The sequence below is a fragment of the Poromitra crassiceps genome (assembly GCF_964638095.1).
Source record: "Poromitra crassiceps genome assembly, chromosome: 6".
Classification (NCBI taxonomy): domain Eukaryota; kingdom Metazoa; phylum Chordata; class Actinopteri; order Beryciformes; family Melamphaidae; genus Poromitra; species Poromitra crassiceps.
Window position 1 is genome coordinate 1,483,270 of NC_139627.1, and position 27,904 is coordinate 1,511,173.

The 27,904-nt window shown below is 42.8% G+C and overlaps 2 protein-coding genes across 4 annotated transcripts in view; both read left to right on the plus strand.

Moving 5' to 3' along the window:
- trim33 (tripartite motif containing 33) overlaps positions 1–13,540 on the plus strand; it is a gene marked incomplete at its 5' end in the record, with an annotated part of 56,102 nt that extends 42,562 nt beyond the window's left edge. For 2 of the 3 annotated variants that reach the window (XM_083639160.1, XM_083639159.1), the window contains 5 exons: positions 257–371; positions 2,160–2,234; positions 4,893–5,045; positions 11,980–12,030; positions 12,807–13,540. In XM_083639160.1, coding sequence (XP_083495286.1) covers positions 257–371; positions 2,160–2,234; positions 4,893–5,045; positions 11,980–12,030; positions 12,807–13,046 — 634 coding nt within the window. In that variant the 3' untranslated portion in view covers positions 13,047–13,540. The remainder of the gene's footprint in view (positions 1–256; positions 372–2,159; positions 2,235–4,892; positions 5,046–11,979; positions 12,031–12,806) is intronic. The other variant, XM_083639158.1, reaches the window with a different exon arrangement.
- A 2,272-nt stretch (positions 13,541–15,812) lies between these two features.
- Positions 15,813–27,904, plus strand: slc66a1 (solute carrier family 66 member 1). Its single transcript, XM_083639172.1, has 8 exons — positions 15,813–16,084; positions 16,985–17,181; positions 17,711–17,840; positions 17,975–18,062; positions 21,702–21,847; positions 22,410–22,502; positions 24,351–24,536; positions 26,318–27,904. The coding sequence occupies exons 2-8, from the start codon at positions 16,991–16,993 to the stop codon at positions 26,396–26,398; spliced, it is 915 nt and encodes a 304-aa protein (XP_083495298.1). The 5' UTR covers positions 15,813–16,084; positions 16,985–16,990; the 3' UTR covers positions 26,399–27,904.

The window sequence follows — 27,904 nt, forward strand, 5'->3', positions numbered from 1 at the left end:
GGTGTAAATAAAGCCGCAAGCGACAATACCAGGGTTTCAAGCCTGATGTCACAATGCCTATGACATCAACACTCAATCACTGATGACATCACTCACTGATGACGTCACAGTGATGTCACAATGGTGACATGACATGTCACGTGACATGTGATGTCATCAGTTAATGATGTCATCAGTGATGTGGTTTTGGGTTACACCCGCCCACCTGTTCCATTCAAAAATTGGGCGGTCACTGTTTGAGCTCTGTGTGTTTCAGGGGTGACTTCCTGTGCACGTTCTGCCGGAGCCTGAGCAACCCAGAGATCGAATACTGTGAACGTGACGGCAAGAACACCACCTGTGAGCAGGGCCTGAGTCCAGAGGACCGCAGGGTGAGTACAGAACACCACCTGTGAGCAGGGCCTGAGTCCAGAGGACCGCAGGGTGAGTACAGAACACCACCTGTGAGCAGGGCCTGAGTCCAGAGGACCGCAGGGTGAGTACAGAACACCACCTGTGAGCAGGGCCTGAGTCCAGACGACCGCAGGGTGAGTACAGAACACCACCTGTGAGCAAGTCCAGAGGACCGCAGGGTGAGTACAGAACACCACCTGTGAGCAGGGCCTGAGTCCAGAGGACCGCAGGGTGAGTACAGAACACCACCTGTGAGCAGGGCCTGAGTCCAGAGGACCGCAGGGTGAGTACAGAACACCACCTGTGAGCAGGGCCTGAGTCCAGTGGGCAAGCCCACCCCCTTCCCTCTGATGATGCTGAAGTGATTTGAAAAGCTGTAGTTCCTCGAATGGCCACTAGGTGTCGGGGGCAGTAGGCAGATCTCCCCAAAATGCCTGACTTTGTAACAGGATTAAACATCTTTCCAGTGAGGGGCAAAACACGGGTTTGGTCTATATAGCTAATTTCATCTTTTCATAACAACTGTAGGGGGGTAGTTTTTTATATAACTCGCCCGTTTGGAGTAAAATAGATTATAGAAAAGGAAGTGATTGACAGATCGCCTGTCCAGTGATCGCGTAGCTTGCCGATCACGAATAGCAGGTGGAGCTGCCGCTCTGGGAAACTCCCATCTCACGTGAGGTGCGGAAGGACTCAACCCATTCCCTCCCACTCTGCTGACGAAAAATCAAGATGTGACGGCCAACGTTTGAACTCCGCCAGGAAAACTAAATGTAATGGGATACCTACGTCCATATTATTTATGTCTATGCCTGAGTCCAGAGGACCCCTGCGAGTACAGAAGGCCACCTGTGAGCAGGGTCTGAGTCCAGAGGACCGCATGGTGAGTATGCCACATGTGAGCAGGGCCTGAGTCCAGAGGACCGCAGGGTGAGTATGCCACCTGTGAGCAGGGCCTGAGTCCAGAGGACCACACGGTGAGTAGTACACTAGCACATGGCTGCCCGGACGCTGCTAACCCTCTCTCTCTGTAGCCCTTTTCAGACACGCAGTGAACTCCCAAAGATATCCAGACATTACTCACATGGGGCTTATGTGTGAACACAATTGTCTGTTGTGAGCGTGCCCCCGCGCAAACGCATCTTAACCACCCAAGCCCCTAGTATTTCTGTTGTGTCCCGTTATATTGTTAAATGGCACTTTTACAAACCCTGAATATTCCCGTGCTAGTCTTGTATCGTGAAAATGCAACAAGGAGATGATAGTTTTGCATTATATTGTATTTGAGAGAGAGGCCATAACTTCTGCGGGGAGAAACAAATTGAAAACGGGTCAGAATGCCACTTGTCAACCTGGCTGCAAAATCACAGTTTCCAGCATTTAATGTTACCATGACCACTATTTGGCAGGCAACTCTTTCCCTATCGCCAAAATAATGTGTTGAAGGTTTTTTCATGGAGTGGAGAATTGCTTTGTGAGAAATATCTCTGATGTCGTCTACATTGTCTACATTTGTCCCTCCACACAGGATTTCCCTCATGATGTGAGAACAAATGTCATGAAACACAAAGCCGAATGTCCGGACCTGATTCAATGGGCATCGTCCAGAGTTCATGTCTGAAAGTCTCTCTCTCTCTCTCTCTCTCTCTCTCTCTCTCTGTCTCTCTTTCTCTCTGTCTCTCTCTCTCTCTCTCTCTCTCTCTCTCTCTTCTCTCTCTCTTTCTCTCTCTCTCTCTCTCTCTTTCTCTCTCTCTCTCTCTCTCTAGAAATGTGAACGTCTTCTGCTCTACATCTTCTGCCACCAGCTCAGTGTGGGCTTCAGGGAACCTGTTGCAAGTTCTGTAAGTGTATCTCTTCCTCACACACACACTCACACACACACACACACACTCTCACACACACACACACACACACACACACACACACACAGACACTAGTGCATGTGGCTTTGCTTGATGCCATCTTCCATTATTGTAGAAGTGGTTTTATTTTGTCCTTCCCTAAACTTCAGACCCACATTGTAAGTCATAAAACCAACATAAGGTACATAAACAGGGTTCAACAGTAACGATTCAAACCCACATTGTAAGTCATAAAACCAACATAAGGTACAGTACATAAACAATGTTCAACAGTAACGATTCAAACCCACATTGTAAGTCATAAAACCAACATAAGGTACATAAGCAATGTTCAACAGTAACGATTCAAACCCACATTGTAAGTCATAAAACCAACATAAGGTACATAAACAATGTTCAACAGTAACGATTCAAACCCACATTGTAAGTCATAAAACCAACATAAGGTACATAAATAGGGTTCAACAGTAACGATTCAAACCCACATTGTAAGTCATAAAACCAACATAAGGTACATAAACAATGTTCAACAGTAACGATTCAAACCCACATTGTAAGTCATAAAACCAACATAAGGTACATAAACAATGTTCAACAGTAACGATTCAAACCCACATTGTAAGTCATAAAACCAACATAAGGTACATAAATAGGGTTCAACAGTAACGATTCAAACCCACATTGTAAGTCATAAAACCAACATAAGGTACATAAACAATGTTCAACAGTAACGATTCAAACCCACATTGTAAGTCATAAAACCAACATAAGGTACATAAACAATGTTCAACAGTAACGATTCAAACCCACATTGTAAGTCATAAAACCAACATAAGGTACAGTACATAAACAGGGTTCAACAGTAACGATTCAAACCCACATTGTAAGTCATAAAACCAACATAAGGTACAGTACATAAACAATGTTCAACAGTAACGATTCAAACCCACATTGTAAGTCATAAAAGTTTAAACCAACATAAGGTACAGTATATGAAACCGGCCCATCAGAGAGAGAGTAGTTGCTAGATTGCACTGTTTGCAAGTAGATTGTTTTCGTGTAAATGTTTAGGACTGTCCCCGACTCAGACTTCTGTCAGTCGAATTGGATTTGGCTGTTCAATACAAATATTCTTTTATTTTTTTAATATGACTATCTCACAATCATGCAATCTATTAGCTTGAGCTTGTTTGATTGGTTTGTTTAATTGCGACTTGGTTTTACAGTGTTAATAGGCTGATACTGATACCAAAATAGGCTATATCACCATCTATTGGGAGAAATATTAACCGACATATAGCCGGAATGGAATGATCCTTGTTTCATAACCACAGGTCCGGTTTTACTGGTCCAGTGATTTTTCCGGTCCAGTCTGGTGGTTTTGATAGGTCGGGTTGATTTGATGCAAAGTGGAAGAACCGGCATTTATGTACGCTATGCTCGCTAGCTGTGCGCTGCCAGCCAGTCGTAATTTCGTTGACTAAAACTAAAAGTAGACTAAAACTACCCTTTTTTCACTGACGAAAACTTTGTTTATTAACTAAATAAAAAAGTTGTGATGACAAAAAACTGAAGAAATCTATTGACATTTTTGTCAACGAATAAAAACTAGACGAAAATGTTAGGGAGGGATGAATTGGATCCAATCAGAAGAGAAGAAGTTAAACAGTTAAATCAAACATTATCCAACATGGATAATGTTTGATTGATGTGCCATGGGCTAAAGTATTGAACATGTGGAATCTGACCAAACATCTCCAAACAAGCACAGCCAGCCATGGCACACCAAACATCTGTGTTTGATGTAGAATATTTGTTTGGTGTGCCATGGGCTCAGAGCCCTGCGCGGGTCTGATTTTCAAGACCCGGACGTGCAATACCGGCCCCGCCCCGCAGACATGAGACCCGCACCCCGACCCGGAACCGCATGTATATAATAACCGTTAACCCTATAAAAACCTCGTTAACCCTAATGAAACTGCCACTGTTTCACACGGGAGGCAAACAGCAGTCTTTCTGGCTGAGACTCGTCAGCTGATGTACGTTAATTAGCTTTTAGCAGCTGCTAGCTGACTAACCAGCTGGATAGCTCTGCTATCAGACACTACAGACAGTTACAGCAAGCAAAGTGACTTACCAGCTATTTCCAATATGTCCAGTATAATCCATACTGCCTTTATGATTGCTGTTGGAGGAACGTAACTCCACGTTGGGATGAGGTTGAACGTTCAACCTCTCCACTTTCACGGTATCCATCCATGACATGTTGTTGCATGTTGCATACATATAGCGTCACACAATGCACGGTATGCGCATACTTGAAACAATGCCAGTTATGTAAACAAAGCGGAAAACGTGCATCAGAAACTTTAATCCTCTTCCAGACACACCCACTGCCAGACACACCCCCTGCCTCAGTCTGAGTGCAACAGAATACGTTGTCGTTGTTCCACCCGCCCCCGTCCGCATTTAGTTCATTTTTACCTGCGGACCGACCCAGTAATTTAGAGAAGTGTATTTTTTACCCGCACCCCGCGTTTTTTTTGTGGGTACCCGGCGGGGCCCTGCGGAACCCCGACCCGGTGCAGGACTCTGCATGGGCTTTAGTTAACCCTGACCCACTTGTCTTCAACCCAGGTGCCCAACTACTACAAGATCATCAAGCAGCCCATGGACCTGAAGAAGGTGAAGAAGAAGCTGCTGGTGATCAGCTCCCAATTCTACCAGACGCCGCAGGACTTTGTCTCAGATGTGCGCCTCGTCTTCAAAAACTGCGCCAAGTACAACGAGGTGAGTAGCATGAGTCCTAGGCCTGCTTTGGGGAATGGCACCTGCATGTACATGTGCGTACGGTGGAGGGTTAGACCGATATGGGTTTTTTCAAGGCCGATTGCCAATAGCCGATATTCAGTACTTTAAATTTGACCGAAGATTTCCCCCAGAATTTAATTCTTTAGTGTTGCAGTTTACTCTTTTTAGGGTATTTTTGCATTTGATCAGATACAAAGGAGAGAGAGATAGGACAGATGCATAGATGACATGACAACGGTCCCAGGCAAGATTCAAACCCAAGATTACATGGTACACACCTTAGACCACTGAGACACTAGAGCCACTTCTAAACATGAAGTCTGGACCATGTCCGGCTAGCCAGAGCAGGATATTTTCCGGTTTTACCTTTCTAGACACGAGGGGTCTTTGTTTAGAAACAGCTGGAAATGGTCAGTTTTTTCTGCCAAGTAGAGTGGGCGGGGGGAGCGCCGGCGCGGTGGGGTGCGGTGCGGAGGAGAGCCTGAAGAACACAATTGGACACTAATGCCCAAAACGCACACACAGGTCTCCATACACTGCATCCACAATATGAGATCTCTGTCAAACACTTTTCTCCACTACTCCATAATGCACATGTCTCACTGTGAAGTTCCCGACGCATTCAGACGATAACGTGGGGTGGCAATGTGTCATGATCTGCCAATCTGGGGAGAGCCGAAACTGGCTCCATGCTTCCTCCGAGACATGGGCAGTTAGCCAGCCGCTTCTTTTCACCTGACAGGGGAAGCTTCACCGGTAGGATATAGCACGTGGGAGGATCACGCTATTCCAACGTGTTCCCCTCCGTCCGAACATGCACCCCTAACGACCAGAGGGGAGGCACCACATCAGCAACCATGATATTGCATGTTTTGGTGTGGGGTTCCTATAAAACTGCATGTTTTTGAATGGAGTTTGGTTAAAGGTTCGCTAAAGCTGTTCATTTGCAGCATTTGAGGAAACTGTGAGTTTGCTCGTTTAATTCATTGATATAAGCGATTGCGCGAATGATTAATTAATTAATTAATGGGCTACGTGAACGTTAGCGGGCACGTATCACCCAATAGCCTAATGCAGTAAGTAGGCTATCATCTCCTTGTTGCATTTCAAACTGGCAGATGGGGGGAGGAGAGAGAGAAACGATTCGACTTGTTTACTCACCTATATTTGACTCTGGATAAATAATCCAGCCACGTAACTACGTCCATTCATGAAATGATTAAATAGCACAGGTACATGAATGGTTTGTAAAGTGTTATTTAAACCACCCGCCCACTCAGACAGACATGATCCGGAACATGAGCTGCGGGTGTTAAACAGCCATTTTGCCAATGATGCGGAATCTGTACTAGGGTCTCAGATGGTAATGATCCGCACTCGCGGGAGTGCGCATAAGGCGGATAATTGTTCCTAAACTTGCGGGCCGACTGGCTAGCAGCTGGTCATAATCCGGATTTCACTCCATGTTTAAAAGGGGCTTAGGATGCCTGGGAATTTGGTGGAAAAGACAGTGCAGGTGATAGACATGACTAACCTATATCCGATTGATATATATATATACTATAAATGAGAATCTGGAGACATGGGCACACTTTTTTGGCCGGCATGACCACCAAACTGCACTGTGTCGGGTCCCCAGCAGGGCACACCCCCCTCGCCCCAAGTTTGAAGTTGATCAGATGAACAGTTCAAAAACATAAACCGGTTTTTGTGTTGCCAGGCGCTATGACTATGCGTGTGTCCAAAATTGGGCACTGCACTCCCCAAGGTCCTTCAAGGTTGAAGGCGATCGGATGAACAGTTTTTAAGATTTTTGTGTTGCTAGTTGGTGGCACTATGACTATGCGCTTGTCCAAATTTCACCAAATAAGGCACTGCACTCTGTCGGGTGCCTCTAAGCACACTCCCCAAGTTTGAAAGTTTTCGGAGCAATAGTATGCGAGTTATGGCCATTTGAAAATCTAAACCATTCCCATAGCGCCCCCTATGGGCAAAGTTTTTTCTGCGCCAGTTTCATGCCAGACCTCTGAAAAGTGTTTGGGCAAAGTTTGGAGGCAATCAGAGCAATGGTGTGCCCTTTCAACTCCGGACATACACGCATACACACAGCTCTCTAAGTATAGGAGTAGGTTAGGATCTAAAAGAAAGTGATAATGGGCAAAGCGATATATCAGTCTAACCCTAATACAGATGTGAAGATGCACCATGACATTACAAGAGAGGTGGGAGGAGGGGCTGACGGCCTGCGGGGTGCATGGAGTCGTGTACCCTTACTAACACTGGCTGCTATGGGGAAGTGGTAAGACATCGCTGTGCCCACTTCAGAATGCTGTCTCAGTGTCATTAACACAGCATCACCACCATCATACACTCAACTGTTTACAGATGGCTGTGGTGACATGGTTTTTAAATGTACGTACACTTCCACTTGTTTTTGTTTCAGCACAGCCTTCAAATATTGTCATTTTGTTTTTTTATGGAAGCAATGTTCAGTGATTTAAAGGTATACTATGCAACTATTTCATTGAAAAAACAGTCATACAAACGCTTTCCCTCTAAATCATCACGTATGGCCCCATAGGATTGTGTGGCGGTGTGTTTATGTGCAGAGACGCTGCCCCCTGTCTGTTTTCACAATGTTTTGCTGTGTTCGGGATAAGGATGTCGACGTTTTTGTTTGTTTGTTTTTTCAATATTTTATTTTCTGTTTTTTTATAGAACAGTAAACAAACAAGACAAAAACATACAAACATCAACATCCAACATTAGAACATGGAGCTACCAGCCACATAAGGTGCTTTTGTGTTTGTAAGAGATAATGAGTATGGGGAACCCACACAAGGGGTCCAGGAGATACCCGGCAAGCGAGCCATCCCCACCCCAACCTCAGTCACTAGTCATTAACCTCGTCAAAGTAGGCCAAAAAGGGAGGGATGTCGATGGTTAACCGTCGACAACGTCTCTGATCGGTCGGTTAAATGGTTAATTTGCGTATTTGCATACAAAGGTGTTGCCAATCTGGTGATTTTTTTCCTCCTTCGTGGGAAGCAATGGTAACTTAAGTATATTAAAATATGGCCCAAGGGTTAAACTAGCATTATATAGGAATTAAAAGCTCCTGCTACGGCCAATAACATTAATTTAGAGAGAGGCTGAAACTGACTTGTCTTTTTCATGCGCTTAAGAGAGCAGTGTTTCATGGAAGCTGTCTCTCACACACTAGCCCGACCAAGCCAGAGTTAACATGTGGGTGCGAACCTGTGACCCCCGTGTTGGTAGGCAGGGAATCTACCGCTACACTACCCAGACGCCCAATGTCTATGACATCATCAGTGATGTCACCCGAGCAATTGTGATGTCATCAGTAGTGTCACTAGAGTACTGCTGCAGGGTGGGCAAGACCTAGCGAGCTTGCGCAACGGGCGAGCCTAGGAATCGAGCGTGCGAGATTTCTAGTGTTCTATAATTTTGTTAACTGTGTGTGTGCTGTGTGGGACTGTGGGCTGAATATAATGTTAACGTTATCTGATCAGCTGCTAGGCAGTGGAAAACTGCATTTCTCCACCTGAGGTTTTGACTTTGACTTAAAGGTCCCAATTCGTGCAGCTGTAACCTCTTAAAAACGTGTGTCTCTGGTCCATAAAACATGATTCTGGATTAATCTGTCGAAAATATAGCAAACCCGTTTGTTGTGACGGAGTTCTCACTCCCTCTTCTGGTTGCTTCCCAAGAACGGCTTGTTTCTATAATATATTCAGAACTAACAGTTCCCATTGGCCGCTGAGGGAGAGCCCGCCCCAGGCTCCCAGCGGCCAATCAGATTAGCGTCTGTGGACCAGCACGCTAGGTTGCGAGTTATCGTTAACTAAACGGTACTACGCTAAAGAGGACATCTCAAAATGCCTAGACTTACCGAATGCACCTCTGCAGTTGCTGGATCACGTACAGTTGGCGTCGCTCCAGCTAGAAGTGTTAATTTTGTGGCTATAGACTAAATGGTGCAGGTAGCTTGTGTGAGAGAGACCCGCGCAGTATGCAGGAGGAAGCTAGTGACGTCCCGATTCCCCCAGATTCCCCTCTGGGCAAACGAAGCGTTTGGGGGTGTGGCTTGGAGGAGACTGCAGAGGGACGCTGGATAGGGACAAATCCAACTGTGGCAGTTCTGAGCGTGTGACCACTCATTACAGGGAGGGCTGACAGCAGTATATATGCATTTACAAGTAAAAACAGCTTTTGCACGGAATGGGACCTTTAACGTTCGCTCAGTGTTAAGACAGATCGCTCCTCATGTTTCAAGCAACAAGCGTCTTCTACATCGATTCTACTGAAGAATATCTGCACTTTAAAATGTTTAACGTAAGTCCTCTTGTCATCGTATCTGTCTCTCATTATGCGTATCTGGAGCCTGATTGAGAGCTGGGAAGCACCTGTGCCCCGCCTCCTTCTGCCCCGCCTCCTCCTCCTCCTCTGCCCCGCCTCCTTCTGCCCCGCCTCCTCCTCCTCCTATACACTCTGCTTTTCTCTGGATGATGGAAGAGCGAGAATGTCACTATTCCAGACATCAGACATAATACATAAGACTAATGTCAAATTCAAGCGGATTTGGTAGTGTGGGAAGCACTGCAGTACCGGTCTCGCACACTAAAAAATAATGGTCGCATATGCAGTCTGAAACCCAGAATGGAGCGCAGGACTGAAAGGCATGAGCCAGTGTCTTCAATTTCACGTCTTTAAAAAAATTAACTGGTTATTATGAACTGGTTAAAGGACGGCTTTAGCGTGGGGAATATGAATATATATTAAATCTCACGCCCCTAAGGTTTTCGAATCCGTTGAAATTTTTGAAATTGGTGCTTCCCTGCCTGACCTATCAACCATCTCTCACATATTTTTCTGGCCAGCCAACGCGTTACACGTCATCTGGCCCGAGTCCGCCTTGCGGAAGTTGAGGGCCTATGAACTACAAGTGTTGTGAGCCATGGTCCCGCCTCTAGAGGTCCTCCACGCCCCTTCAGAGGCCTCGAAGAAAAGCAAACGGCAGCCATCTTTTTCAACCGCCTAGCTTATGGTAGCTAATATTAGCTTCCCATAGCTCCTTGCCAAGAGACCATATCTCTGGAACGGAAGCACGGACAGACACGGGACTGGCGGCATTGGAAAGCTCGTCAAATTTTACATCTAGTAGTAGGTGCGTTGAAGTAACGAAATCAACGCTGAGCAATGTACCCGATTTTACACATTTTTACATGAAATGGTTACAACATCAAACTCCTACAAAAATGCCTTAAAATGCATGAATTTTTTTTTATGAAGACATCTCCCCACATATATACTACCGTTTAAATTTGGTGCAATTTGGAGGCAATTTTTTTTTTGATGTTTTGTAATTTTTTCTTCTACTAAATCTTTTTATGTCGAAGCCTTCTTCTTCTTCGACTTTTATGGCGGTTGGCAAGCATATATGTGCATTACCGCCACCTACTGGAGTTTGATATCAGCCAAATGCCTGAGGGGTGGGCGTGAAAATGAAGGCCACGCGAGCCCAGTGCATTGTGGGAAATGTAGTATTTCGGGTCCCCGCACCCGCCCCTCCCCTCCACCACCCCCCCCCCCCCCCACACACACACACACACAGAGTGTATTTCTGGTGATATCTCTGGCGGGAAACAACCAATTTCAAAAATTTCAACGGATTCGAGAACCTTAGGGGCGTGAGATTTAATATATATTCATATTCCCCACGGTAAAGCCGGCCTTTAAGGGTGTCTGTTAATCAAAAGTAAAATTAACATCCCTGTTCGGGTTGTTTCTGGGCGGCAACATGTTCAGAACCACACGTGGAGGTGTCTAGCGCCCAGCCAATAACATCGGCCAGAGCGGAGCAGCTCAGCCAATAACATCGCTCAGAGCGGTGCAGCTCAGCAGAGCGGAGTCAGGCTGACAGCAGAGTCAGGCTACTGAAACCAGAGCGTTTTGCGAACTGTTTGGAGCTTATGTATGCATGGTTTGGACGTGTGTGTGGGTTTATTTGTGCTTTTATAACAAAACCGCTGTGAAACTACCAGAAAAAAAATTGTAATCCCTGCGTTTCACTGGTTTTGCGTTGCTCGCTCTCCCCATTTACTGTCAACCTCGCTCGACCACACAAAATGTTTCTGCCCACAAACCAAGCAAAACTGGAAGATACAGACAGGGGCACATAAACACACTGCCACACACACACACACACAAACAAACACACTGCCACACACAGACACACACACACAAACACACTGCCACACACAGACACACACATAAACACACTGCCACACAACTGTACGGGTCATAAGTGATGAGTGAGAGGGAAAACTCTTGTATGAGTGGACATGATGTTTTTGAATGAAATAGTTGCATAGTATACCTTTAAGAATGACGTATTGGTGAATGTACATCTATGTCCCTCGTCCACCCTTTTTATTTTTGCGTCTTCTTTTACGCTTCGATCTTGATGTAGATATATATATATATATATAGATAATATCCCATGAATGACTTGTGAAAAGCACCACCTCTCTGTCTGTACTGCAATGTAACATATTGCAGTTTGATCTGATCTACTTCTGTGGGGATTACATTTGATAAGACTATGACATATGTTTGCTTGTCATTTGACCAACTACCACAAACCAAAAATGTACCACCTCCATCAACCAAAGACCCACAAGGGAACGGGTCATGTTCTGTGTAACAGACAGGGATAGGTGACAACAATATAGTTAGTGTGTGTAATGTAACATTTACTGAATGATGACACAGAAACGACACTGAGACATCACTTCAGTCGGCTAAGGCTCGGTACCTTACAGTACACATGGGGTTGGTACCTAACCTGCCTGTGCTGTGAACTCTGTCTTCCCTTATTGCCTCTTTTTAGATGTCTCGAATAATCCAGGTATATGATGAGGAGAAACAGATTAATACGCAGGTAAGCCCTTTCAAATGGAGCACAGATGTTTTGCCCTCCCCTACTGAGGTTTTACTGTATATTTTAGCAAGGGCTGCTTTCAGATGTTTTGTTGTGCTTTTATTTTTAAGGTTTGGCTTTTTTGTTTCGAAGGTTCTGGGCTTTTATTTTCAAGGTTCTGGGCTTTTATTTGGAAGGTTTTGGGCTTTTATTTGGAAGGTTTTGGGCTTTTATTTTGAAGCTCTGGGCTTTTATTTTGATGGTTCTGGGCTTTTATTTTGATGGTTCTGGGATTTTTTTGGTGGTTCTGGGCTTTTACTTTGAAGGTTCTGAGATTTTATTTTATGGTTTGGGGCTTTTATTTTGAAGGTTTGGGCATCTATATTGATTTCTACATTTATTTTGAAGGGTCAACAGGGTCAGTTGGCCTGGGCCCTGGGACAAGGGGCCCCCCAGGAGCACCCTTTAATTGTCTAATTTAATTGGATGGAGGGCCCGGGCAAGATATGCAGCGGCTCTGAATGTTTAGGTTTTATATGGCACCCAATCTTGCCTAAAATAAATGACCTACTTCAATCAAGAAGTAGCTGTTTTCTTTTTGAATACTTGAATAAAGAGCATAGACACAGTGGGGGAGGGGCAGGATATCTCTGCTCTGTACAGCAGGTTGAGCTGCGACCCAGCCTGCCCTGTACAGCAGGTTGAGCTGGGACCCAGCCTGTACAGCAGGTTGAGCTGGGACCCAGCCTGCCACCAGTCTTAACAGCTCTAATTTCTCTGTTCATCCATTCATTCAGGTGGAATCGGAGATGGCGGCGAGCGGCAAGGCGGTGAGCGTCTACTTTGAGGAGAAGCTTGCGGAGATGTTCCCTGGACAGAGCTTCCCCGAGACACCCGAGCCCGACATCCCTGACACGGAGTTCAAGGAGAAGGAGAAGGAGAAGGAGGAGCCCACAGACGACTCAGACGACGAATTTGTACAGCCCAGGCGGAAGCGCTTAAAAACCACCGAGGAGAAAGTGGTGCACATTAAGTGAGGAACAAAGAAGGAACCACGGAAGACGGGACAAGAGAAGCCAAACAAACAGTCTTCCTCAACGCCCACGCTTCTCCTTTTGTCGGAGGCCACACGCATCAAGGACCAGGCTAGGCTTATGTCAACCTTGCCTGGTGAAAGATTGACTGCATAGGAAATCTGCAGAACAACAGAAGAAGCTGCTTTTCCTCCTCCTTCATTCAGACATTCAAGAACTCGCTTGTACAGATTTTGAAGTAGGATTTGTTTTGCGGTAGATAACTTAATGACTGGTAAATTCTTTTCTATCACGAATTATCATATTTGTAGATTTGGTGTGACATTTGCTTTATAAAACATTTGACTCTCCCATCCCCAGATCTTAATGTATTATATCTATACTTTACTTTGACATGAAAACTACCAAGTATTTGTATGACTTTGTGGAAGCATTGTGTAAATAAGAGAATCTAGCCCACTGAAGGTATTCCTATAGATGTTTGGTTGCGTCATCAATAAAACCTGTTCTTGAAATATATCAAAGCAAATGTGTGGTGTTGATTAGGGCTGGGATTGTCTGAATATAATACTTGACTTTGACAATGTTAGACTATTATAATATTGCATTTTAACTTTTATTTTCTTTCTTTCTTTTTTGCTGCTAGATTATCAGGCCGTTAAGCAGCCTTCAAATCTAGTTTGGTGCTGTTTGGGCTTTTATTTAGAAGGTTTTGGGCTTTTATTTTGAAGGGTCTGAGCTTTAATAACCAGTAGAACAGGCACTTATTATCGCTGTCAATGTTTCCACAACTGCTGTTTCAGCAGAGCATCAGATTAAGAATAGAAGAATTGGGGCTTTATTCCAAAAAGACAATTCCTTACAGAATCACTTGTTGGAATGGTCTCGTAGAGACACTGCCTTGGAGAAAAATGTAGCTCCTTGCCTCTCAAATATTTTGTTACTAATAAAATTTGAGAATTTATGTTTCTACTCAGCAAAATCCTGCGACAGTGGAAGCTGCGTCACCAGCTGATGGAAGCTGTCACATCACCAGCTGATGGCAGCAGTGGAAGCTGTGTCACCTCACCAGCTGATGGTAGCAGTGGCCAAAAGGCATGTGAGCAAGTTGCATGTATGACCTGCTGAGGAACTAGGTTATGAGTTTACGAGAAGAGAAGCACATGGAGGAAGACCTTACGTCAGCTTAGTTTCATGCTGACACAGACAGACACACACACACACAGGCAGACAGTCAGCTGACCGTTTACATGAAGTTCTCCTCAAACGTTAACGTACGGAAGTAGCATATCAAAAGTCTGACCGGTTTTTTCAATCGTCAATTTCTTCTCGAGGTAGGATATTTTCTCTCTACTATACAGGATGTATATTGAGGTGACTGGTTTATCTATTCTAGACTGGAAACTTTCAATTTCCACTCAGATATTTTCAACTGATATAAACACCAAGATTCATCTTCAAACCCCGGCACCTTCCCTTCTCTCTTGTATCTCCACTAACACCAAACTCCATTCAAAATCTGGCATTCTATCTTTCCTTGCTTATCTGCAAATGTGTAGCCTACACCTCGCAGAATGTGACAAGACACTTTCTGAATCGTAGCATCCACTACTCAATTCAGGATACATCCAATCCGCCCAGCAGCACGTTATTATAATAATGAAATCCTAGTTTTATAATTGGTGCATTACTCGCTGTCTGCCTTTACAGTAGCTACTGGTACTTATTTTGGGTGGAATATTGTTGAAAATGGGAATTAATTCTATAAGTTGTTATTGAAATAAATGTGTCGGGTGTATACCAAATTGAAGAGTAGGGTGTCGGGTATTAATGTTTGCCTAATAAGCAAAGTAAAAGTAACATTAAATTGACAGATTTTTCATTGGTGTTGATTTCTCATGACTATAGTATAGATGGACCCGTCACTCAATAGCAAATTGCCCCTATAGCAATGGTGGGTCTGGATGTGATTAGTAATATTTTCACAGCTTAATACTAAAATGCAAAGCTCGTAGTAGAATGTGAGAAGGCTCAACACTAATGAGTGAATGACCAAGCGGGAGCAACAAAGGCTGCTTTCCCAGGGTTATAATTAATATGTGGTGAGAAGATGTGAAATGCTGGGACACTGCAAGGTGCTCGTACACGTGCAGGGCTGCTCTGTCAGTATGGACCCTCACAGAGACACATTTTGGAAACATTAATGAGGAACATCTAAATGGATTGGAAGTTGGAAACCCTCATTAAAGTATTCTGCCTGCAGCTGTTACTTCCTGCCTTTTAGATACAAAATGGCTGCTGTGAAAAGGTTCAATATCAGAGCTCACTCATCTTAGATTAAGCAATAAAGAAATAAAGCTATCATTGCACAATGGCTATAGGGTACCAAAGTCACGCCCTCTTCCGGGTTCGGCATACGCACCGTTATTTTCCACTATTCATTTTTCCATAGACATTGGTCAAACCAAGTGATTCAGCTATATTTAGAATCAGAAGCGAGCATAGAACATTTCACTCGAGGGAAATGATTCTCCTGATTATCAATATAGCTGAATCACTTGGTTTGAGAGAGTAGGACGTATGCAAGCCCCGGAAGAGGGTGTGACTTGGGTGGTTTGACGCGACTTGTTTTTGCGCTCACGAGACACGCCTCGTTTCTGTGACGTTCCATCTCTTAATGACCAATCAGCTCGCTTGCTGCCAGCTTGTTGACGTGCTGCTTCCGGATTGTGTTGAGTGAGTCGGTGTTGTGCAGAGGACGGATTGTAAACAGGCAAGCGCTGTCTGCTTCCCCTCAGTGTGCTAACACAGCTAGCGTTAGATCCATAATATATAGCGTTAGGCTAGCTTCATACACATCCACGTAAAAACCACAGGCTACATCGATCTATCGATTGGTGTTCATTGTCATGGTCGTTAGCTTTAGCTAAATGGCTAACCGGTTTGTTGTGTTGATTCTATGCTGACTGTTATAACGTGTGGTAAAACCGAGAGAAAACTAAAGTAATTCTTCTTAACGGGACTGTCTCACAGAGCAACAAGTAAGTCCAACAGCCGAGTGCTTTTCATGTTTATTGACCCCGTTTATACCGTGTTCACTGGAAACTGCTGCTTCTTACCCACTGTGCTGTTTTCTTTGCTGGCTGATTTTGACTGTGTGATGAAGAAATCATATAGCTGTTATATATATAACGCTATATAATTATATATATATATTATATATATATATAGAGAGAGAGAGAACTATTGTTTTTACACCTTCTCGTAAAGCACTTAAGCTGTGCTTTAGATCTGCATCGATTAGTTAGTCAAATGACAGAAAATGAATCGACTATACTTTTATACAATTATTTTTATAATCAATCATTTAGACAGATTTTCAAAGGAAAAACCTACTAAAATGATCTTATTCCAGCTTGTTAAATGTGAATATCTTCTTCAGTCTTCTATGACAGTAAACTGTTTATCTTTGGGTTGTGGACTGTTGGTCAGGACTCAGGACAAAAGAAGATATTTGAGGACATCATCTTGGGGGGGAAAGTGATCCACATTTTTCACTATTTTGTGACATTTTTTAGACCAAACGAGTCGACTAATCGATTAGTCGAGAGAATAATCAACAGGTTAATCGATAATGAAAATATTAATTGGTTGCAGCCCTACTCTGCTTTTAGATAAGTACCATGTAAATAAAGCATATTGCCATCAGTCATGTAATAGATCTTTAGACAAATATTTCCAGATGGATAGTGGAATTAACTTGTTAAAGAGAAAATGTAATATCATGCAAATGTGATGCCCCTTTTGGGCCAAATTTATATTTGAAATTCAATTATTTGATTTGCGTGAAGTCCTTGAAAATGAAAAAAAAACTTGCTTGAAAAAGTGCTTGAAAGTCGTTGAGTTTTGTTTTGTAATGTCTGTATGAACCCTGTCTCCAGCAGAACATGGGGTCAGAGGGCGTGCTGACCCGGGGGGCCTTTGGATGGAGCACGGAGGGGAACTTCAGCAGCATATGCCCAAACGGCTCCGTCTGGGTGTGGGAGGGGCTGGGCGAGTGTGCCCAGGATTCCCGGGACATGGCCAGCGTCAGCCTGGGTCTGCTGTCCATCCTCTGCTTCATGGTGTCCTCACTCCCGTAAGTCACACAGCCTCTCTTTAGTTTAGTTTATTTCACATCAGAAATACAAATGCATGAACAGATTACAATATTAATACTACATTTTAAAAGTGTAAATGAGTGTAAAAGACTCCTCACGGAAGTGAGGGGAGGCTGGCAAGCGAGACTACAGCCAGGCAGGCACCAGTCAAAGATAACTATTTCCCCAGGAGCGGGCAGTGGAGTCGCCTCTGCTGTTTACGGTAGCTTGTTGTCAGTGGTAGCGGAGGACAGCGGCGCGAATGACGAGGCGACCGATCAAATGAGTTTGGGCCGGGGTTTCATCTAAACTGGGTTGTGAAAACTACACGTGACCAGGACTGATAGATACCCCACCGGCTTCCCACCCACAGACACGGCCAATTGTGTCTTTAGGAACGTCTGACCAAGCTGGAAGTACCACAGCCGGGAATTGAACGCCGGTCTCCGCGGTGGTAGGGGAGTCCTCTTACCTCTACAATACCCAACCTCATATCATTCATTCTCCTGTTTGTCCTGGTGGTTGCAGACAGTACTACAGCTCTTGCAGAACGGGGAATATGGACAGCGCTCTCTCTATTTGGTTCCTGCTGCTGTGGCTGGGAGGTGACAGCTGCAATCTAGTGGGCTCCTTCTTAGCTGACCAGCTCCCCCTACAGGTGACTTTGGTAGTTCAGATAAACAAAATGTGTATATCAGTGTTTGGCTGCTAACCATAGCGACCAAGTAGACATTTTTGCTTCTGTGCCAAGAAAATATCCATTTGTCTCTCTCTGTTTCTCCTCTCCTCCAGACATACACGGCAGTCTATTATGTCCTGGCGGACTTGGTGATGCTAGGCATGTACGTTTACTACATGACAAGGAACAAAAGGGTTGAAAGTGAGTGTCTTCTCTCTCTCTCTCTCTCACTCTCTCTCTCTATCTCTCTCTATCTCTCACTCTCTCTCTCTATCTCTCTCTCACTCTCTCTCTCTTTCAGTTACTCTGAAACTCTAATCCCGCCGTGTGAGAGCCATTGTCTTTGGTTTCGCTGTGTGAGGTCCATACATTGACAGATTGATCAAAGCCTTGCTTGGTATCTGATAGGGATGCTCATCTTTTTAGCTGTAATTCTCCCACACTGGACTTTTTGTCTGCTTGCTTGGCTTTCTTCTTCCTCTGTATAAGTGGTGTTAAATAATTTCAGCAAAATGAGAAAATGTCACATAGCCTATGTCAATTAATCAGTGAACATATGTTTGATCAATCAAATTCTTAAGGGCATTCCTACTGTAATATCTGACACACAGGCGTCCCAGGGAACAGAAACAGAAACACACAGTAGAATTGTGTTATGCACCATTCAGATGCAACTTTGAACGACACGGGCAATGAAATGATTTAGTGGGGTCATTGTAAAAGTCTCTCACTAGGTCATAGAAGTACAGAACAGTTCAATAACCTCCAAGGCACTACTGTTGATCAGATATGGGGACCTGGACTTGCGACTTGGACTTGAGTCGCACTTAAAGGAGAATTTAGTCCCAACCCCAACCTCGACCCTATTTTATTTTGTATATATTTTTTAATGTATAATTAAGTAATGTGAACACAAATCTTTGAAATGGATGCAGTAAATGACGTGGCTGCCAACTGAAGCAATCTTGGTCAATACTGCAACTGGTAAATGATCAGGTAAGAACATTTTTATATAAATTCTCCATTGCTGGCAATCACGTTGTAATGTTGAATGTCGATAATATGTATGTATGTTTTTTTTCCCCGTGTCTGAGCATGTTTGTTTGTCTTGTCTGAGCATGTTTGTTTGTCTTGTCTGAGCATATTTGTTTGTCTTGTCTGAGCATGTTCGTTTGTCTTGTCTGAGCATGTTTGTTTGTCTTGTCTGAGCATGTTTGTTTGTCTTGTCTGAGCATGTTTGTTTGTCTTGTCTGAGCATGTTCGTTTGTCTTGTCTGAGCATGTTTGTTTGTCTTGTCTGAGCATGTTTGTTTGTCTTGTCTGAGCATGTTTGTTTGTCTTGTCTGAGCATGTTTGTTTGTCTTGTCTGAGCATGTTTGTTTGTCTTGTCTGAGCATGTTCGTTTGTCTTGTCTGAGCATGTTTGTTTGTCTTGTCTGAGCATGTTTGTTTGTCTTGTCTGAGCATGTTTGTTTGTCTTGTCTGAGCATGTTTGTTTGTCTTGTCTGAGCATGTTTGTTTGTCTTGTCTGAGCATGTTTGTTTGTCTTGTCTGAGCATGTTTGTTTGTCTTGTCTGAGCATGTTTGTTTGTCTTGTCTGAGCATGTTTGTTTGTCTTGTCTGAGCATGTTCGTTTGTCTTGTCTGAGCATGTTTGTTTGTCTTGTCTGAGCATGTTTGTTTGTCTTGTCTGAGCATGTTTGTTTGTCTTGTCTGAGCATGTTTGTTTGTCTTGTCTGAGCATGTTTGTTTGTCTTGTCTGAGCATGTTTGTTTGTCTTGTCTGAGCATGTTCGTTTGTCTTGTCTGAGCATGTTCGTTTGTCTTGTCTGAGCATGTTTGTTTGTCTTGTCTGAGCATGTTCGTTTGTCTTGTCTGAGCATGTTTGTTTGTCTTGTCTGAGCATGTTTGTTTGTCTTGTCTGAGCATGTTTGTTTGTCTTGTCTGAGCATGTTTGTTTGTCTTGTCTGAGCATGTTTGTTTGTCTTGTCTGAGCATGTTTGTTTGTCTTGTCTGAGCATGTTTGTTTGTCTTGTCTGAGCATGTTTGTTTGTCTTGTCTGAGCATGTTTGTTTGTCTTGTCTGAGCATGTTTGTTTGTCTTGTCTGAGCATGTTTGTTTGTCTTGTCTGAGCATGTTTGTTTGTCTTGTCTGAGCATGTTTGTTTGTCTTGTCTGAGCATGTTTGTTTGTCTTGTCTGAGCATGTTCGTTTGTCTTGTCTGAGCATGTTCGTTTGTCTTGTCTGAGCATGTTTGTTTGTCTTGTCTGAGCATGTTTGTTTGTCTTGTCTGAGCATGTTCGTTTGTCTTGTCTGAGCATGTTTGTTTGTCTTGTCTGAGCATGTTCGTTTGTCTTGTCTGAGCATGTTCGTTTGTCTTGTCTGAGCATGTTTGTTTGTCTTGTCTATGCACTGTTCTGAAAAATGTATTATTGAAAAAAACAAACAGTGAATTGACTAAATCATTGAAAGCAAAACTAACATTATTTTATAGAAATAAGGCACAATAAGTATTTGGTACTTTTAGGTTTGTATGTTCTTTCTTATATCCTTGTTGTGATATGCTATATTTTCTATGCTGTTGCTCTTTGTGTATCATCAGAGTAATATACTGTAATATTTTTGCTTTTACTGTAATATTCTCTATGCTGTTTTTTTAATACTGTAAGCAGGGCGTCCTGCTTGCTCTCAATGGCCTTTTCCCACTTTAACTAAAGGATGATGATGATGATGATGATGATGATCAATTTCAAAGATTTCTGTTCACATTACTAGTTATACATAAGAAACATGAAAATAGGGTCCAGGTTGAAAAAAAGACTCCTTTAAGTCACAGTCACACACACACACACACACACACACACACACACACACACACACACACACACACACACACACACACACACACACACACACACAGTGACTTGAGACTTGTACTTGAGTTTTGCTACTCTTGAACAATCTTTTATTTTTTTATTTCTTTATATTTTTGGTGCATTAACATTAAGGAGATGTCAACTAATCAGTGCTGATACTGTATGCTAATAGATAAAGGAGTGATGATAATACTTGCTTTGAACTCCCTCAGATAGCTAAGTAAGGTATGCAGTGTTCTAAGCAGACCGGATGGCAACAGATGGTAGAACGCTCATCCATAAAAGACTTGATTTGGACTTGTGACCAAAGACTTGAGACTTGACTTGGACTTGCAAAAAGCAGACTTGTGAGCATCTCTGCTGTTTATTAAAACAATCTATTTTATCTGACATGGCTGCATAGTGAACAAGCCTCCTAGATCAGTGATCAGGAAAAAAAATATACCTGTAATGATGTCATCACGTGCTTCCTGAACCCTGTAATGATGTCATCACGTGATCCCTGAGCCCTGTAATGATGTCATCACATGCCTCGAGCTGCCGCGGTATTTGACACGGTTCACCCCATCTGGTGGAATGTGCTGACTCTCCCAGTATTGACGGCAAAGGTTGCCACGGGTCTGGAAAGTGCTTGAATTTAAAAAATAAAAATCAAGACCTTAAAAGTGCTTGGATTTAGCCTACCGGAATCTCTGAGTTTGAGCCTTGTGCACTGCGTCATCTCAAAATGTTCTTCTTTCTTCCTATCTACAGTATCACTTCTGCTACAAGCAGAAATTCAGAGGATTTCAAGACTGTGTTGATTTGATCTTAAGTGTTAATGATTCATTCCGATGTGTAAGCATGACTGGAAACACATTTGCATTTGAGGACTTGTGAACATCTCTGTGAATTATTGGCCTGCAATTGTGAAATAATTTGTCCTTGAAATCTCTCATGACAAAAGAGTGTCTCCCCTCTGCTCTGCAGGCAGGAGGCTGTTATATGCGGTGGGGGTGGCCTGTGTGCTGGGCTGCCTCGCCCCCCTCCCCCTCCCCGGGGCCCGTCAGCAAGCGGTGCCCTCCAGGTTCAAAGGTCGCGCCCTGCTCTCGTACTCTGACGTCGGTGCTATTCACGTGAGACATAAATATAATCATTTGATTATTAAACGTGACTTTGCTTCGATGAACCATGTTGATATGAACCCCCCCATCATCCGTCACTTTAAAGCCATCTTCTGATTCGTGTGTGCTGTATATATTGGAATGCACTTTTGATTTTTCTAAATATTTTTCTTTATGTGACCGCTACGCTGCATATTTATACTAAATCAAATTCTGCCTATGTAATCTGATTACCTACTGTGGCAATAAAAGTGATTCTGATTCTGATTGTGATATACATTGGCATTATCAACTGTATTGCCCAGCCCAGTATACAGTACTGTACTGTACCCTGTTTGTTCTGCTGTCTCTTGTTCTCCCTCTTCTCACCCTCTATTCTATCCCCATTCTCTCAGCGCCTCTCTCTAATATTGATAGTGCTTAGCTAGACAGATTCTCTGTAAAGCCCTCTGAGACATGCTTGTGAATTAAGGCTATACAAACAAACTTGACTTCACTCGAGCCAAGGTTAACGGGTTACTCCTGGCTCCATAATGATTTGGTATTGATGCCGTCTGCCTCTCTGTCTCTCCAGACTTTCACTACCAAGGAGATCATCGGCTTCTCCATCGGCTCGGTGTCCTCGGTGCTCTACCTCTGCTCCAGACTCCCCCAGATGTACACTAATGTGGGTAGAAACATACGGAGCCCCTAATATGACGTGGAAGATTTTTTTCATTATCTCGTGACCACGACTTACTAAGTCATGGCAAGGAGTTACTAAGTCGTGGCCACGAGTTACTAATGTGTGGCCACGACATAATTAAATAAATATTTTTTTTTTTTTTTTTTTTTTTTTATACATTTTTCATTTTCAAACAACACATGGACAAAAACAAAACAACTCAGACACATGAAAGGGAAAAAGGACAAAAACATACGTACATACATACATACCAAGAAAATAGTCATTGTTATACAGCAGAAAAGGATACATTACAGTAAACATTAAATTTAAATAAATATTGATGTCACCACACAGCCACGGTAGAAACATACACTGTATGTCCAAAATCCCTTTAGTACATACACACTAATGTGGGTAGAAACATACACTGTGTCCAAAATCCCTTTAGTACATACTCTGATGTAAGCACACTGTAAATTTCGTTATGAATGAAGACAGCATGGTTGACTTTTGATGTGAAAAACCAAAGAAATTGGATTTTTGGCATACACACACACACACACACACACACACACACACACACACACACTATATATATATAGATATAGATATAGATATAGATATAGATATATATATATAGTTCAGGGGCTCTTGGATTTAAACTAGTTTTAAACTACTTTTGCTGGCCAGTCATTATTGGTGTCTACAAAAACAACATGAGTGATTGAATTATAGACTACAACAACAATTAGCCATTAAGACTAGAACCTGAAGTTTACTGAATTTTGTTCATTGATACAATCAATTCAAACTAGTCTCACTAGCCAGCCTCCTCTCCCTTCCGTCCGAGGAGTCTGGCGCCGCAGGTCTCCATAGTGGGATTGGCGGCGCTTAGCGGCAGTGCCCTTGGAAAATAGTTTCAAACAATCAAACTTGCCGTTTTCAGCGTGTAGCAACGAGCTGGGGAGACTCCGTCTACCCTCCACTACACCACTGCCCCCTCATACAGTACACATGTAGGTAAGACCCTTAGCTAAGCCTGTGTGTGTATTAAGACCCTTAGCTAAGCCTGTGTGTGTATTAAGACCCTTAGCTAAGCCTGTGTGTGTATTAAGACCCTTAGCTAAGCCTGTGTGTGTATTCTGTTGTCACTGCGGGCCTTCTCTCGAAATGTGCTTTTTTACCACAGCTACCACATTGATGCTAACTTAGCATCAATTTGTCTTGTCGGCATTAAGTTCCTAGACAGATTTGATAAAGAAGTTATTAAATTCCTCTGCGATTTGTTCGCTTTCTGAGATCCAATTATTATTGACTTTTAATTCATGTTTTAATTAATGTCCATATAATGTGAGCAGTGCCTCCAAATCAATACCAGGAATTATTACTCCACTGGACAAATAAGACACACCTCTTTATATTGATATTATTAGTGCATCTTGTATTTTCATGGAAAATTCATGTTTCATTTCAATAGCTTTCATGTAATGTGATGCAGTGACTGTAAAGCACTCAAATCCAATATGAAGAGGTGTGTCCTGTTTCTCCAGTGTAGTCTCGTATTGATTCAGAGTCACCACCTCACCTTCCATGGAAATTGTATTATGGATCCTTGAAAAGTCCTTGAAAAGTTTAGAAATGTCATCTATGAAAATGTGTGGTAACTCTGTCTTTAAACCCAGTAAGATGAAACTCTGTCTTTAAACCCAGTAAGATGAAACAGATCCTCTGTCTTTAAACCCAGTAAGATGAAACGGATCCCGCGGGCGCTCGCAATTCTGACAAGGGGGAAAGAAAAGTCGTGGGAAACTTCTTCCTTCATGTCTCTTCTTCTCTACCTCCGCACAGTACAAGAGGAGGTCGACGGAGGGCGTGTCCTACTTCTTGTTCGCCCTGGTCATCCTGGGGAACACCACGTATGGGCTGAGCGTGCTGCTGAAGAACCCGGACCGGGGAGAGGGCGAGGGCAGCTACGTCCTCCACCACCTGCCCTGGCTCATCGGCAGCCTGGGCACGCTCTCCCTCGACCTCATGGTATCCTTTCTCTTGCCTGTTGCCATCTACTTGCTACATTTTAGGCAGCGCTGATCTCGAAGAACCACGTCAGATGGGTTTAAGTCTGGTGATGGTATGTGTTGGGGGGTGGGGTGGATATATGGTACATTAGATTCAATTAGGCTGCATTTACACTGCAGGCAGGACCGGATTAACACAGTGTGATGCCCCATGGTGACCCAGACTTGAAGTGCCCCCCCCCCCCCCCACACACACACACACACACACAAAGTTAAATTTACTATGGCAATAAATACCACACATTTACATGACTGTATTGCTGAAGTAGAGCCTCAACACACACCAGACACAATGTACTGTAGATGATGTGGACTAACATCATCACACATGAATACAATTGAGTCTCAGTTTTCCAGTCACACTCAATTTATGCAATTCCAATATTGTTTAGGGGTCCTATATGCAGAAAAATTCAGAATAGGCAAAAATAACACATTTATAATGCATGCAAAAAACTGCATGTTTTTTTTAAATAAAATGGATTAGCATAAAGTGGGCATGTCTGTAAAGGGAGACTTGTGTGTACCCATAGAACCCATTATTATTCAGATATCTTGAGGTGACAGGTCAAGGGACCCCTTTGAATATGGCTATGCCTGTTTTTCCCTTGCCAAAATTTAGTCTAACTTTGGAGCGGTATTAAGCCCCTTTCCTGACAAGCTAGCATGTCGTGGTTGGTATCAATGGACTAAATATAAAATCTAACAAACTTAAAGTGTAATAATGCATTATTTAAATGTTTCTCTAGAATTCCCAAACTCATTGGAAAGATCTATCAATCTGTTATTATGGACATGCAATACAGACACAGATTTAACTGTTTTCAATCAATCAATCAAGTTTATTGAGCAGACTCAGGGTCCATAAAAAGTACATACAACATTAAAAAAAAACACAGGGACATAAAAGACAAAAAACAAAAAACTCATTGCACAAGGCACTGATACCAATGTGTCCAAAGCTGGGAACCATATCTGACAGTGCTAAACTTGGGGTTAGTCAGCACCTGGATTACACAGTTCATAGACCCGTTTAGACGGCATATAAATTTATACATCAATTTCCTCAGGAGAGCCTCAAAGGTGTGAATTCTGGCCGTACAGAATAGTTCGCTGGCACTACTCCACCTGGGCTTGTTCAAGAGAATCCTAAAACAGTCATTATATGCAACCCATAGTTTGTGATGGCTCTCTTTCCTAAAATTCACCCACAAGGGGGCAGTATACAACGGTGTACAAAAAGATCTAAAAAGAGTGAATTTGACATAGTCAGAGCACCAGTTAAATCTCCTAGCCAGCATGTTAGCCTGTGCATACAGCACAGTCTGTGCTGTCTATACATGTCATCATCATCCATCAGACGATCAGTTATTAAGTGTCCCAGATACTTTGTTTTACAGCAGACAGATAACATTTGCTCTGAGAGATAAAAGAATGGGAATCTGAGGTCCTTGTCCCCCTTAACCCTGTTTAACTTCTTCTCTTCTGATTGGATCCCTTCCCAATTCGTGCCTCCCTAACATTTTCATCTAGTTTGTATTCGTTGATGAAAATGGATAGATTGGATAGAAAAATAATTTCCTTATAGTTTTTGTCATCACAACTTTCACAAGCTTTCGTCAGTGAAAAAGGGCAGTTTTGGTCAAGTTTTAGTTTTAGTCAACAAAATGAACACTGCACAGTTGATTGTGTTTTCTAGCACCATAGTTTTGTTGAGCTTTCCTTGACACCCCGGTTCAGATCTCCATCCAGTTCTTGATTTACCGCAACGCCCCGGTGGGCGGCCGCTGTGACGAGAACGCCGCCCTGCTGGGCAACTAGCCCGGCCAATCCAGGGGCTACAACCAAACACTCACCCCCCAATGAACCTGCGCAATCACATTCCCAATGTGTCATCATGGCTGGACAGATGCAGGGTGAAGAAAATCCCTTTTAGTTCATTTTTATAGTTTTATTTATTATTATTAATGTATGAGATCTGTGTTTTTGTCACCAAAAGTACTGAGACAGACGGTTGTTCGTCAGCTCACATTGCAGAGCTGTGATGTACTGTTATTGCTCTTAATTTTCTACAAAATAAAATGAAGCGTTTAGGGCTGCAACTGATTATTTTCATTATTGATTGATCTGCCGATCATTTTCTGCACTAATCGATTAGTCGTTTTGTCTATCAAATGTTACAAAAGGTGTGATTTTTTTCCCCCAAAGCCCAAAATGGCATCATCAAATATCTTCTTTTGTCCTGACTAACAGTCCACAACCCAAAGATAATCAGTTTACTGTCATAGAAGACTACAGAAACCAGATAATATTCACATTTAAGAAGCTGGAACCAGATAATTTTTCTAGTTCTTTCTTGAAAATAAGTCTAAACGATTAATCCATTATTTAAAAAATAGTTGCAGATTAATTTTCTGTTGAACGACTAACCGATTAATCAACTAATGGTTGCAGCTCTAGACGTCTTTAATAAAGATAATTAAAATGTGTTTTTAAAGGGATGGTTGAGAGGTTGAGCTGGGAAGCTCCTCCTGTCAGCCTGCTTTTAGGTCACAGCCTGGATTTGAGGCTGACTGCACAGAGATTTCTCTCAAATCGCTCTCGTGTTTTAAAAATGCCAAACACTTTGAAGATTAATGATGCATTCCTTTTATATTGGGAACTATAATATCCCAGTTGAATCACACCCGAGTTAACCGCGTTCCAGTAAAACAGTCGGGAAACCAGCCAGGGTTGACTCTGCCGGGCTAGCCATTGTTGGCAATATCAGTTGATAACAAAGCATTTCGCGGTATTTTGCGTATAGAAGCACTGTAACAACATGTCCACATAGAAGTTAGATAGTACTGTGTGTACAACTGATTTAATGCGACACAAATAAGACAGAAGTGCTAATAAACTATATTTACTACAACTTTCAGTGCTGTTGAAGGGCAGAGCTGCCATCTTAGATTTTGAGGTCGGGGCTGGTGAGGCTCCCTCGAGATCGGCGGAGAAAATCCAAGGTCAGCTGACGGGGCGTTTCTGACCTTTGAACTGGGAGATTCCTAGTTCCCAATACAAAGGGAATGCACAATATGTCACTACCCGCTGCTGATACATAGAAGTTGTGTAACTTGAATCGTTTTCCTTGTCTTATTTGAATATGTAAAAAACATTTTGTGAAACTGTAATATTTAAATGTATTTAGTCGAGTTCTATTTTTAATCGATCAGTTTACACCAATAGCCTTAATCATAAATAACCCTTTTTTTTTTAGCATGTATGTTTTTTGTGTGCATTTTAGATATCAATTTAATTTCAATTAATTTATTTTGCTCTTTGTCT

Bases quoted from the DNA above. Each gene is read 5' to 3' on its own strand.
- slc66a1 (XM_083639172.1), top strand. From the start codon at position 16,991: ATGGGGTCAGAGGGCGTGCTGACCCGGGGGGCCTTTGGATGGAGCACG. The intron at 17,182-17,710 runs GTAAGTCACACA...TGGTGGTTGCAG, and splicing joins TTCATGGTGTCCTCACTCCC to ACAGTACTACAGCTCTTGCA. The intron at 22,503-24,350 runs GTGGGTAGAAAC...ACCTCCGCACAG, and splicing joins TCCCCCAGATGTACACTAAT to TACAAGAGGAGGTCGACGGA.